The sequence below is a fragment of the Ranitomeya imitator genome, chromosome 2 (genome assembly GCF_032444005.1).
Source record: "Ranitomeya imitator isolate aRanImi1 chromosome 2, aRanImi1.pri, whole genome shotgun sequence".
In the NCBI taxonomy this organism is placed as follows: domain Eukaryota; kingdom Metazoa; phylum Chordata; class Amphibia; order Anura; family Dendrobatidae; genus Ranitomeya; species Ranitomeya imitator.
The window spans coordinates 217720768-217733755 of NC_091283.1; the positions used below are offsets into that span (position 1 = coordinate 217720768).

The 12988-nt window shown below is 44.5% G+C and overlaps 1 protein-coding gene across 1 annotated transcript; it reads left to right on the forward strand.

Moving 5' to 3' along the window:
- The first annotated feature begins 994 nt into the window (after window positions 1–994).
- On the forward strand, window positions 995–11261 carry LOC138666329 (uncharacterized). Its single transcript, XM_069754556.1, has 9 exons — window positions 995–1147; window positions 1211–1395; window positions 1590–1708; window positions 2684–3057; window positions 3904–4061; window positions 5240–5383; window positions 8667–8783; window positions 8909–9055; window positions 10091–11261. Exons 1-9 carry the CDS (start codon window positions 995–997, stop codon window positions 10998–11000), a joined length of 2307 nt encoding a protein of 768 aa, XP_069610657.1. The 3' UTR covers window positions 11001–11261.
- The last annotated feature ends 1727 nt before the right edge of the window (window positions 11262–12988 follow it).

The following is a 12988-nucleotide window of genomic DNA, read 5'->3' on the forward strand; positions in this document are numbered from 1 at the left end:
GGTTATGGTTGAGACGTTAGTTTATATATATACTGAACTTGTGTGGGGACTGTTCATTGATATCTCTGTACTGTAGGCTTGTATTGTTTGAGCCACCACTCAGGGGTCTATTGTTCCTGGATTTGTTGTGCATTTGGAGGTTATTATGCATATATATGTATGTGCCTATATGCTATTATGATACCAATTATGTATTTACTTCCACTAGCACTTTATATTTATTAAGAGTTTATATGTTGGGGGTTCTGTGGAAGGGTGCCTATGTATTTTAATTATGTTTTATTCTTGTTTATGTACCAAATAAAATTTGTATATATTTTCTTATTATTGTGTGGTGTAGTGTGCAGGCGCTACGGTAGTGCTTTCTTCCTTTGTTTTTCATTGTTGTTTACTACCGGCTTTTTGTGCACCTCCCTGCTATTATATATTATATATCCTCTATGGTTGTGCGCCTTATTTCTATGGTATAGCTGTTGGTTGTTTGCCTTCCCTGTTTAGGTGGCATTTCTTCTAAAGCTGCACACGTCCTATTATGGATTTGGATAAGCTGTAGGTTATTTATCTTGGCCAATATTTTTTGTTTATGATATTTATTTTTACTTTCTTTCTTTAGCTGTTCGGGTGATTTGGTAGGCGCAGGAGTATTGATTGGGACTCTCGAGAGGCCGCCTGGCAGGCCCAGTCCTCCAATATTTTCTCATCTACGGTGACGGTGGTTCAAAATTCAGATTTTTCACAGCTGACTTCTGAACTTACGGCAGCACAGAAACTTGGTATCAGGCTGTGGTGGAATATCCGCAGCCTGGAGGAATACCTTAAAACCAATATAGCACCACGTGGATTAAGGGTGTCTATTTACCCGGCATGGGAGCCTTCCCCAGAGTTTCGTGCATTGTGGGAGCAGGGCCTATTACGCTGTTCCAATGTGATTATGAATATGTTACTCACACATGACAGAGAACTGCTCTCTAGCACTAAGAGCAGAATTAAAGACATGGAGGCTAAATTGCTCACGTACGATCATAATACCTTGGTACAACCATTTAAACTTAAATTAAAGGACATTTTGGATAAATTTGACCAGGAGGTCATGCATAAGAAAAAGTCCAAATTTGCTAGAGACTGTAGAGATTTTGAACAAGGTCAGGCATATCGGTGGAAACACCATGGTAATTCCAGGCTTAAATTTACATCACGTAAAACCACTTAGGGGGCTCAGGAGGCTATACCAGCAGAGGATGCACGAATGTCTAGTAGTGATTTTTTATCCTCGGTCGAAAGCGACCTAGACACAGGACCAGAAGAGGGAAGAAACAACGACAACACGCTCATGCGGATGACACGAAGCAAGGGACAGAGACCAGCACCTCGCAATCAACGCAGGAGGTTCTACAAGTAGATGTCCCAGCTACTTTGGCAAAGCCCCCTTTGGGGGATCAGGTACATAATAATGCGTTATGTATCATTAATCTCTCTGACTACCAACTGTCTTCTATTGAAACCTCTGTACTCCAGAGGGGTTTGACCTTCTCACCTGTCCAATCAGTCGATAAATTCACTCTCATTAAAGATCTCTATCTTTTCTGCAGATGCTTGGTTCTCCAGGTCCTACATAATAAACCGCAATTGATTGACCACGCTGATCAGGCTGATCAGCAAGTCCTACAGGATCTATTGGATCTGTTGCAGGAGAACTCGACGGTGACAGGTAAGGGCCGTTTCCCCCATAGAATCAAGTCCACCACAGCCCCCCCTTTTTCTTTGGTCCCATCGGTTAGGGTTTTCTTTGAGTTGGTTAAAAAAGATATACTCTCATTGTCCCCCCGTTCTTCCGTACCCAATAATCTTAACATCTCGGAAAAAAGGGCCATATCTAGCCTCAGAAATAATGCCTCATTTATCATCAAAGAGGCGGATAAGGGGGGCAATGTGGTGTTATGGCCTCACCATTTGTATTTGGAGGAGGCCAATCGACAATTACAAAATACCAAATTCTACAGACGACTTCCATCAGACCCTACAGGACCTTTTTTGGTCAAATTAAGGAGGCTCCTGGATAAGGCTAAGGAACTGGGTATCATTCGGGATCAGGAATTTAAATTTCTCTGGGTTGAAAGTCCGGTCACGGCCACTTTCTATATGCTGCCTAAGGTACACAAAGATCTCACTATACCTCCCGGTCGCCCCATTGTGGCTAGTATCGGGAGTTTGTGCGAGAGGGCATCTGTGTACGTTGATTTTTTCCTGCAACCGATGGTCAAAAATTTACCATCTTACACACAAGACTCTTCACATTTTATTCGCATATGTCGGGATGTTAATGTGCCCTCGGGAGCCCTACTAGTGACATGCGATGTCGAGTCTTTATACTCGAACATCGGCCTTGAAGATGGTATTGCGGCGGTATTACACTTTTTGGATGAGATCTTGGACTCTGACAGAATGCATGACAGTTTCATAGTGGACCTATTAGACTTCATTCTAAAACACAATTATTTTGTGTTTGATAGAACATTCTTTTTGCAGGTCTCAGGAGTGGCCATGGGTGCGCGCTGTGCCCCTGCCCTGGCTAATCTTTTTCTGGGGTGGTGGGAGGCCACCGTGGTTTACCCTATGGCTCTGTTTAAATCTCATGTACGCTATTGGCGGCATTACATTGATGATCTATTTTTTGTTTGGACAGGTACATCAGATGAATGTCAGACCTTTATTGAGACCTTGAATCAAAATCCACATAACATCATGTTGACTTACTCTTGGTCCCCATTGTCGGTGACATTTTTGGATCTTCAAGTCACAATGGAGAATGGATCACTTCATACACGTCTATATCGGAAACCAACAGCGACTAATTCCCTCTTGGAATATCGGAGTTTTCATCCGGCTCACACAAAGAGAGGTGTGCCAATCGGGCAATTTTTAAGAGCCAGACGTAACTGTACGGAGGACAGTGATTTTTATGTGGAGGCACGTGAACTGACATCTAGATTCAAGGACAGAAGTTATCCCAGAAGATACATCTCGGCAGCCTATGAACGTGCCAGATCACAAACTCAGGTATCCTTGCTCACTTCTAAACCCAAGGTCAATGATTCAAAACCCCGGTTTATCACCACTTTTAACACTCATTGGGCACAAGTGAGAGGTATCCTTCAGAAACACTGGGAGATTCTAACTACAGATCTCCAGACTACTAAAATTGTCAGTGAATCTCCACTACTTACGGCTAGGAGGGCTCCAAACTTTAGGGATCTCCTTACTAGGAGCCACTATACCAGGCAGACGGTGAGGCTTCACCGGGGTGTAACTTTAAAGGGTTCCTTCGCCTGTGGCAATTGTAGTATTTGCCCTTATATGGGCACAAATAGGGATTTTTTTGTTAATCCTAGGGATGGGACTAAACATAGACTGAGAAATTACATCAATTGCAAATCGAACTGTGTCATTTACGCCCTCATATGTCCATGTCGTCTGGTATATGTAGGGCAGACGTCCCAAGAGCTTCGACGACGAATACAGAAACATTTCTCGACTATTAACTTGGCCTGAGTGGATCAGTCTAAGGGTAAAATGCTCACTTCAGTGGCATCTCATTACCTCACTCACCACTCATGTAGAATTAATGGCACATGGGTGATGGGGCTGGAGAAAGTTTTTCTGTCCAATAGAGGGGGGTGCCCCAAGAAATTACTTCTACGCTCTGAATCCCGTTTGATATTCAGCCTTAATACTATCACTCCCATGGGCCTTAATGAGGAGTTACTGTTTACTGGCTTTTTGGGTTAGGGCTGTTTCCTCCATATACTCCTGTATATATATTGAGTTTCTGTATCTGCTTGGACTTATTTTTTCTTTTCTGTTTTGTCCTTTCTTTGTTTTTTAGGCTCCATTTTTTGGTTCTAGATGGATGTCCCAACAGTGTCTTCTATTGGATTCTTTGCACTATCTGTGGAGCGGACCTTGGATTCACCATGGCTCTTTGATACGGACCTTACATTGGGACTTGAACCTTTTTGTATTCTTAGGATTTATATGTGCATGTCTCTTTTATATTTGGATCTGTAGGGCTGTTATCATATGCGCTGTGGACCTTCCAATTTTTTGTTTGTCGCTTCTGCCTATATCTGGGACCACCTATGCATCTTAGACTTCTATTGGACCCCTGTGGCCTTGGTATTTATTTTGCGTATAGGTTTACCTACGTTGGATCCTTCTCCTGTTCTTACATAGCCTATTAAGGGTTGATCAAATTTGGTCGTCTCTGCCTATATCTGGTACTATCAATGCACCGTAGACCTCTATTGGACCCCTGTGGCCTTGGTATTTAATTTACGTATGGATTTACCTATGTTGGATCCTTCCCCTGCTCTTATATAGCCAATAAAGGATCCTTCCCCTGCTCTTATATAGCCAATAAAGGGTTGATCCTATTTTGTCGCGTCTGCCTATATTTGGTACCACCTATGCACCTTAGACCTTCATTGGACCCCTGTGGCCGTGGCATTCAATTTGCGTATAGGTTTACCCACGTTGGATCTTTCTTCCTTTTTTTTTTTTTTTTTTTTTCATATAGTCATTAAGTACTATCATACTGGTGGACGTATTAAGCATTATATGATATGTGAATAAAAATTCTGTATCATACTCCATATTTTTGTTTATTCATTTTCTTGCACCAATTCAGTCTTTATTCATAGTTATGGACCTTTGGGTTCAAGTATTGTCATTATATATATACATATACATTTCTTCTCATTATTATTTTTGTTCTCTTTTCTATTATTATTTTTTTATATTTTTCATTTCTTACCTTTTATTATCCTTCTCTGTGCTATTCATATGTGTTATTATATGTTTGTGGCTTGTGTTGCATTTGTGGGTGGCACATTGGTGGCTCTGGGTATATGTTGTTTTTATTATTTTTTGTCTTTCTTATTGTCTCTTATGTCTATATGTTTTGTTGTCTCCCGGGAGCTTTGCTTGTGCCGGCATACTTTTTTCTTTGGTTGCGGTGTTCATCTATCAGGCAGGCTGCACGCATATAATGTTGTTTGGTGTGCAGCCTATAGCCTGTGCCGCTGTGTCTACTTTTTCTCTTGCGCAGGCGCCGGATTCCCTGTCTTACTAGCGGGGCCGGACATCTGCGCTCCATCTAGCGCATGCGCACTCTTGTTGCGGGTTGCTTTACCCATAGGCAATTCTGCTACTCTTATGGTGTACTGTTTTCCGGCCTTTCCAGCTGCGCAGGCGCCGTGCTGTGTGTATCCTGTGCGCCCATGCGCACTACTATCGTGTTGGACTTTACTCCATTTCCGGATCTGCTGGCCGTACTTCCGGCTTCCAGCCCACCGCTCCTGCATCGCATTGCCAATCACTCTTTCAGGTATATATTACCCGTTTGGTAGCGTAGACTTATACTTCCCCTGACGAAGCCGTACGAGTTGCGGCGATACGCGTGGGGTCGGTTCTTTGGCACCCTTCCTGGTATTCCATCCTTAACCCCTCTCTTTCCGGGTCTCTCCCCCCCGGGCGGTTTTTTGCACTTTGGCTTGTTAGTCTTGGTATTTCCATCTTGCCCTCCTCCACCTGTCCTTGGTGGACGCTTCAGCGTATCATTCTTACCCTAGATTTCCTTACCTGTGTGAGTTCCTTCCACACTGGCTGTGCCCCCGTTTCTGATCGTTATTATATATATATATTTTGGGTTATGGTTGAGACGTTAGTTTATATATATACTGAACTTGTGTGGGGACTGTTCATTGATATCTCTGTACTGTAGGCTTGTATTGTTTGAGCCACCACTCAGGGGTCTATTATTCCTGGATTTGTTGTGCATTTGGAGGTTATTATGCATATATATGTATGTGCCTATATGCTATTATGATACCAATTATGTATTTACTTCCACTAGCACTTTATATTTATTAAGAGTTTATATGTTGTGGGTTCTGTGGAAGGGTGCCTATGTATTTTAATTATGTTTTATTCTTGTTTATGTACCAAATAAAATTTGTATATTTTTTCTTATTATTGTGTGGTGTAGTGTGCAGGCGCTACGGTAGTGCTTTCTTCCTTTGTTTTTCATTGTTGTTTACTACCGGCTTTTTTTGCACCTCCCTGCTATTATATATTATATATCCTCTATGGTTGTGCGCCTTATTTCTATGGTATAGCTGTCATTATACAGTATGGAGAATCATGTGCGGTCATTATACAGTATGGAGCATCATGTGCGGTCATTATACAGTATGGAGCATCATGTGCGGTCATTATACAGTATGGAGCATCATGTGCGGTCATGATACAGTATTGAGCATCATGTGGGGCCAATTTACAGTATGGAGCATCATGTGTGGCCATTATACAGTATGGAGCATCATGTGCGGTCAATATACAGTATGCAGCATCATGTGGAGCCATTATACAGTATGGAGCATCATGTGCGGCCATCATACAGTATGCAGCATCATGTGTGGTCATTATACAGTATGGAGCATCATGTGTGGTCATTATACAGTATGGAGCATCATGTGCGGTCATTATACAGTATGGAGCACCATGTGTGGCCATTATACAGTATGGAGCATCATGTGCGGTCATTATACAGTATGGAGCATCATGTGCGGTCATTATACAGTATGGAGCATCATGTGCGGTCATTATACAGTATGGAGCATCATGTGCGGTCATTATACAGTATGGAGCATCATGTGCGGTCATTATACAGTATGGAGCATCATGTGCGGTCATTATATAGTATGAAGAATTATGTGGGGCCATTATACAGTATGGAGCATCATGTGGAGCCATTATACAGTATTGAGCATTATGTGGGGCCAATTTACAGTATGGAGCATCATGTGTGGCCATTATACAGTATGGAGCATCATGTGCGGTCAATATACAGTATGGAGCATTATGTGTCGCCATCATACAGTATGGAGCATCATTTGTGGCAATTATACAGTATGGAGCATCATGTGTCGCCATCATACAGTATGGAGCATCATGTGTCGCAAACTTTGTCCCTGTTTCCCGTCTTCAAAAGTTGGGAGGTATGCTCGATCTCCTGTTAAAAAAAAACCAAAAAACAATATACTACCTGTTCCGCCGTAGTCATAAATAGTGAAGGTCCCACGACGAGTCCAGCTCTGCTATATCTGAATGCCAGGCTAAGCCTCACATCCAGACACAGCAGAGCTGCTTACCGGAGGAGGTTCCCCAACGGTGAGGAATGCATTTCTCACAGCCAGCTGATCGCGAGTACAGGTGACCGGAGATTATCCCGGCCCCGGCAGTCACGTGCACAGAACTTATCGCGCTAAGCTGGCCGTGACATATACTACACCGCCAGGGAGACGGTAATGGCCGGTCACCTGTACAGCTGATTGCTGGCCGCGATATCCATTCCAGGGACGACCGGGGCATTTTTCCAGTAGTAAGCAGCTGAGCATTGCAAGGGCAGAGGGCGGCTATAAAATAAAATAAAACAAAACACAGGGACGGGACGGGAGGGGACGGCACCGGACCTCTCTACTCTCTCTCTCACCGGAAGTTCCTGTATCACGTACTTCCGTCAGTGACACAGGAACTCAGCCGCACAACGCTGTTACTACGCATGTAAACCATGCGATTTGATCGCATTCAATTATTGTCTATGGGCAAATAAACGGTGCAGCGACGGAGCGTCGCCGCATTTAAACAGACATGCTGCGTTCTGAATAGACGCGCCGCATGTCCATTTACACGGCTCTGACGCCTGGCTTTTTTACCGCATAGTGGAGACGGGATTTCATGAAATCCCCTCCACTATGCTGTAACATCTGGACGCTGCGTTTTTGACGCTGCGGCACAACGCAGCGTTTCCTGAACGTGGACACATACCCTTAGGGCATGTGCACACGTCAGGTTTTCTTGCAGAAATTTTCCTGAGGAGAATCTGGCACCATTCCCAGGAAATCCGCATGCGTTTTTTATGCGTTTTATGTGCGTTTTTTATGCGTTTTTTGTGCGTTTCTTTTGCGTTTTTTAACACAGATAAAGTTGGTTGAAAAAAAAAAAACATCCCATGAGGTCATTTCCTGGTCCAACCCCTCTTCACCATTTTGCTTTCTTGTTGAATTCAACATGCCGCACCATCGTCTTACTCCACAACAGAACCGGCTACTGTTGCATACGACACTGCTTTTGCTGCACCACCACAGCCAGCTGGTAAGATAATGTCATTAGATGTGAACACTTTGCGTATTAGGCTGGGTTCACAATGTGTACAGCAGCCCGTTCAACACATACGTTCACGGTCTGCTGTAACGCAAGTGCTGACTTTGGCACATCGCTAGCGCAGATGGAGCATCTGCTAGCTCTATCTGCGCTAGCAGTGACAGACCCGGAAACGCTGCAGTCCGAGTCTCGGGGTCCAACCGTCACTCAAATGACGGCACATGGCTAGCGAAGTGTCAGACATAGGAGTCAATGGCGGCGCTAGCGGACTACGTTTCACCGCGTTATGCAGCGGTGTAACGAAGTCCGTCAAACGGACTGGGGGAACGCAATGTGAACCCAGCCTTAGGCTGCGGAGATGCTGAGTTTATGACGTTGCGGATTGCCAGCAGTATTCCATGCGTTGTACAGTTCCATGTAATAACACATACTATATGCTCCCATAGGAGCAATCTCGGAGAAGAAGGAATAGCAGATGACAAAAAAAGGATGTGGGTTCATCCCATTATTCAGGAACTGGAGGAAAAGGGACACTTCCATGTTCTTTATCGGGATTTAAGGAGGTAAGATATAGTGAGAAATGGTATATTGACAGCTGTGTTTATTTGTAACTTTTTTTTACTATATACAACATACATTATGTGTGTTTAAAATTATTTAATTTTTTTTTTTTCCTTTTTATTTTCAGCTTTCCAGATAAATTTTCTCAGTTTTGCCGGCTTTCCATTGAGGCATTTGATCGTCTTCTAATTCTTCTTGATCCACACCTCGCTTACGAAGATATGGTCATGCGAAGAGCAATCTCTGCAGAAGAAAGGCTGCTCATCACCTTGCGGTAAGGCCTTGCTGCTAGTGCCCCCCTAAATGCTGCCAGTTTAACCCATAATGCTGCCGCTATGCTGCGAGTGCCCCCATAATGCTGCCACAATGCTTCCAGTTTCCCTCATAACGCTGCCCCAATGCTGCGAGTGCACCCTGTTTCCCTCATAATGCTGCCCCAATGCTGCGAGTGCCCCCATAATGCTGCCAGTTTCCCTCATAACGCTGCCCCAATGCTGCGAGTGCACCCTGTTTCCCCTCATAATGCTGCCGCTATGCTGCGAGTGCCCCCATAATGCTGCCAGTTTCCCTCATAATGCTGCCCCAATGCTGCGAGTGCACCGTTTCCCTCATAATGCTGCCGCTATGCTGCGAGTGCCCCCATAATGCTGCCAGTTTCCCTCATAACGCTGCCCCAATGCTGCGAGTGCACCCTGTTTCCCTCATAATGCTGCCCCAATGCTGCGAGTGCCCCCATAATGCTGCCAGTTTCCCTCATAACGCTGCCCCAATGCTGCGAGTGCACCCTGTTTCCCCTCATAATGCTGCCGCTATGCTGCGAGTGCCCCCATAATGCTGCCAGTTTCCCTCATAATGCTGCCCCAATGCTGCGAGTGCACCGTTTCCCTCATAATGCTGCCGCTATGCTGCGAGTGCCCCCATAATGCTGCCAGTTTCCCTCATAACGCTGCCCCAATGCTGCGAGTGCACCCTGTTTCCCTCATAATGCTGCCGCTATGCTGCGAGTGCCCCCATAATACTGCCAGTTTCCCTCATAATGCTGCCCCAATGCTGCGAGTGCACCCTGTTTCCCTCATAATGCTGCCGCTATTCTGCGAGTGTCCCCATAATGCTGCCAGTTTCCCTCATAATGCTGCCGCAATTGTGCCAGTGGCCCCATAATGGTGCCCCAATGCTGACAGTTTACCTCATAATGCTGCCGCAATGCTGCCTGTGTCCCCATAACGCTAGTGGCCATGATGTGTATGTTTTATCTTGCAATACAATTAGTGTTCGTAGGTTTTCTAAATTATTTTTTTCCTTTATTCAGGTTTTTAGCCACTGGAGAGAGCTACACATCCCTGCACCTCCAATTTAGGGTTGGCAAATCCACCATCTCGCAAATTGTACGGTGCACATGTACCGTCATCTGGCAGAAGTTGCAGCCCATCGTGGTGCCTTGCCCAACCGAGGAGACTTGGCTGCAGGTTGCAGCAGGCTTTCAGTCTGTGGCCAATTTCCCCAACTGCGTAGGTGCTGTTGATGGCAAACATGTTAGAGTGCTGAAGCCACCACGATCAGGATCAAGCTTCTTTAATTATAAGAAGTATTTTTCGGTGGTCTTGATGGCGGTGGCTGACGCACATTACAAGTTTGTTGCCATCGACGTCGGTGCTTATGGCAGTTCTGGGGATTCTCGGGTGCTGCAATCATCACAGATTGGACTTCAAATTCTTCGAGATGGCGGCACGCTCCCAGCCCCAAGACCTTTGCCGGGTTCCACACATCCAGTGCCCTTTGTGATGGTATCGGATGAGGCATTTCCCTTAAAGCCCCACCTGCTGCGCCCATACCCACGAAGAGCACTGGATGATCGGCGTAGGATTTTTAATTATAGGCTGAGCCGTGCACGAAGATATGTGGAATGTACCTTCGGGATCATGTGGAGGATCTTTCACACTGCCATCCAGTTAGATCCGGAGACTGTGGACACTGTGATAAAGGCATTCTGTGTGCTCCACAAGTATGCTCGGGAATACAGCACAGGGGTAGTTGAGGAGCCACAGGTGTCGGAATTAGATGGAGTGGACAACTTTGGTCAAGGAAGGCAATGTAACTCGGGTGTGCGTGTGAGAGAAACCTTCGCAGACTACTTAATGAGTCCTGAAGGTGCTGTGCACTGGCAATACTCTTTTGCCGGTGTAGAGCAGCCTGAACTGCAGAGAAGATCGGAAACCTAAACAGAATCCAGGCCCAAGCCTGGACGTGAGATATAACAGCAGAGAACATATGACGGCTGAACCCTATCAACTAAGGAACCAGTCTGTACGGCACAGATGCTAACACCTGTGAAAATGCTAGGCGTAATCCCAATCTACCGACGCCAAATCCCTATCTACCAAGGCCCCTTTTTAAAAAATCAAATTGTAAGCAAATAATTGTTAATAAATACAAAATATTATTTAAACAATAATCGTTTCCATGTTATCGTTTACTGTTGCTTCCTCAGATCCCATTTTCCGATCATATTTTTATGATAATCAGAACTCTTGAGTTGTTAAAATAAATTTTTTTTAATGAAGTAAAATAAACTTTTATTACATACAAGAAACTGTTTTTAATATATATGAACTGACATTTTATAACAAAACTTAAATAACTTTATAATATTTTGTCAGGAACTCTAACGGTTAAACATTCTCTTCACTCCCATCTCTACTCAAAAAGGATGAGAAATCAAATCTCAAAAGTGGTGATATTCCGGTTGATAGTCGTAACCCATAAATAAGTCTGGTTGGGAGGAGACACTGGTATTGGGCGTACTGGAACGATGGCCAGTTGCACTAGGTACAGGTGTATGGCCATAACTGTACGCATCTACATGGTCGGCCCTGTATGTTGCCGCCTGTCCATAACGCTGCGATGCAGCAGCTGGTGGTGGTGGTGGAGGCACAATGGGGTTATTAAAAAGGTTAAAAATACCCATCATAACTTGTGGAGCAGGGGGTAGGGTGGATGTGCCATCAATTGCCATAAACAGACAATTGGCCGCTGTCATGTACATTTGCTGCTTGTCCCGTGGCAGTGTTCTAAGGCTGTCTGCCAAAAGTGACCCAAATTTGTCTTGCTCATCTTGCTTTGATGAATTATCAAGTAGATTGAGCGTTCTGCTAGTTAACTGTTCAATAATTTGAGCTTGTTTGGTCTTCTTTGGTACCGCCCTTCTCAAAGCCACGGGACGGGCAGAAACAGCCCCCATCCCCACATGCCTCGACACACCACCACCAGAGTTGGCATCAGCGTCCGAGGAAGTTGAAGTCGTGTTATTAGAGTTTAAAAATTCTCCTGTATGTGCTGCAATGTCACGTTCTCCAATGGAATCAGTTCTTTCTGGTGACAAAGACATGTTCTCCGGAGAATCTTGGCTGGCCATTCTGCTGTCTTGTACTTCCTCTCCAATATTGTCCACCGTGGTGTCACCTTCATTAAGGTCCGGAGGTGTTTGGGCACAGACGTTGCTTTCTGTTCTGCAGACCAAAGGAAAAACCAAGGTTACAAAAATACAATTTTAAATCATGACGTCAAGCAACACAATTTTTATATATTATCTACCTCCTCAAACTCCGGCTTCCCAATATGAACTGCAGCTGGTCTGCATATGGCACCCTCTTCCTTGGCGGAGAGCTGCCACTTGGACTCTTGAGGGATTTCATGAATCTGTCTGTCACAGACCGCCGTCTCTTCTTCACATCGCCCACTGAAATTTAAGAATTTAAAAATAAAACATTACAAACCCATTTTTCGTACATTTTCAAAATAATTAAAAAAAATTGATACTTACTAATCATTGCTTGCCCCTGTTTTGGGAGATTCGGCCACTCTGGAAAGAGAGCGGTTACTATTTGGGGCCAGGCATCACACTTTGCCCCCTTGTATTTTTCACTTGACCGGTCCCAGACCTCAGGGTGTTTTTCAATCTAAAAAATAACAGATAACAAGCGAAAAATTGTATTACAATTAATTGTGGGCTAAAAGAAATACACGGTTATCTACTATATTGCCCAGCCACGTACTATATTGCCCAGTCACGTACTATATTGCCCAGCCACATAGTATATTGCCCAGTCACGTACTATATTGCCCAGTCACGTACTATATTGCCCAGCCACGTACTATATTGCCCAGCCACGTACTATATTGCCCAGCCACATAGTATATTGCCCAGTCA

Bases quoted from the DNA above. Each gene is read 5' to 3' on its own strand.
- LOC138666329 (XM_069754556.1), top strand. From the start codon at position 995: ATGGAGGCTAAATTGCTCACGTACGATCATAATACCTTGGTACAACCA. The intron at 3,058-3,903 runs GTATCCTTGCTC...TTTTGGTTCTAG, and splicing joins GTGCCAGATCACAAACTCAG to ATGGATGTCCCAACAGTGTC. The intron at 4,062-5,239 runs GTAGGGCTGTTA...CGGCCTTTCCAG, and splicing joins TCTCTTTTATATTTGGATCT to CTGCGCAGGCGCCGTGCTGT.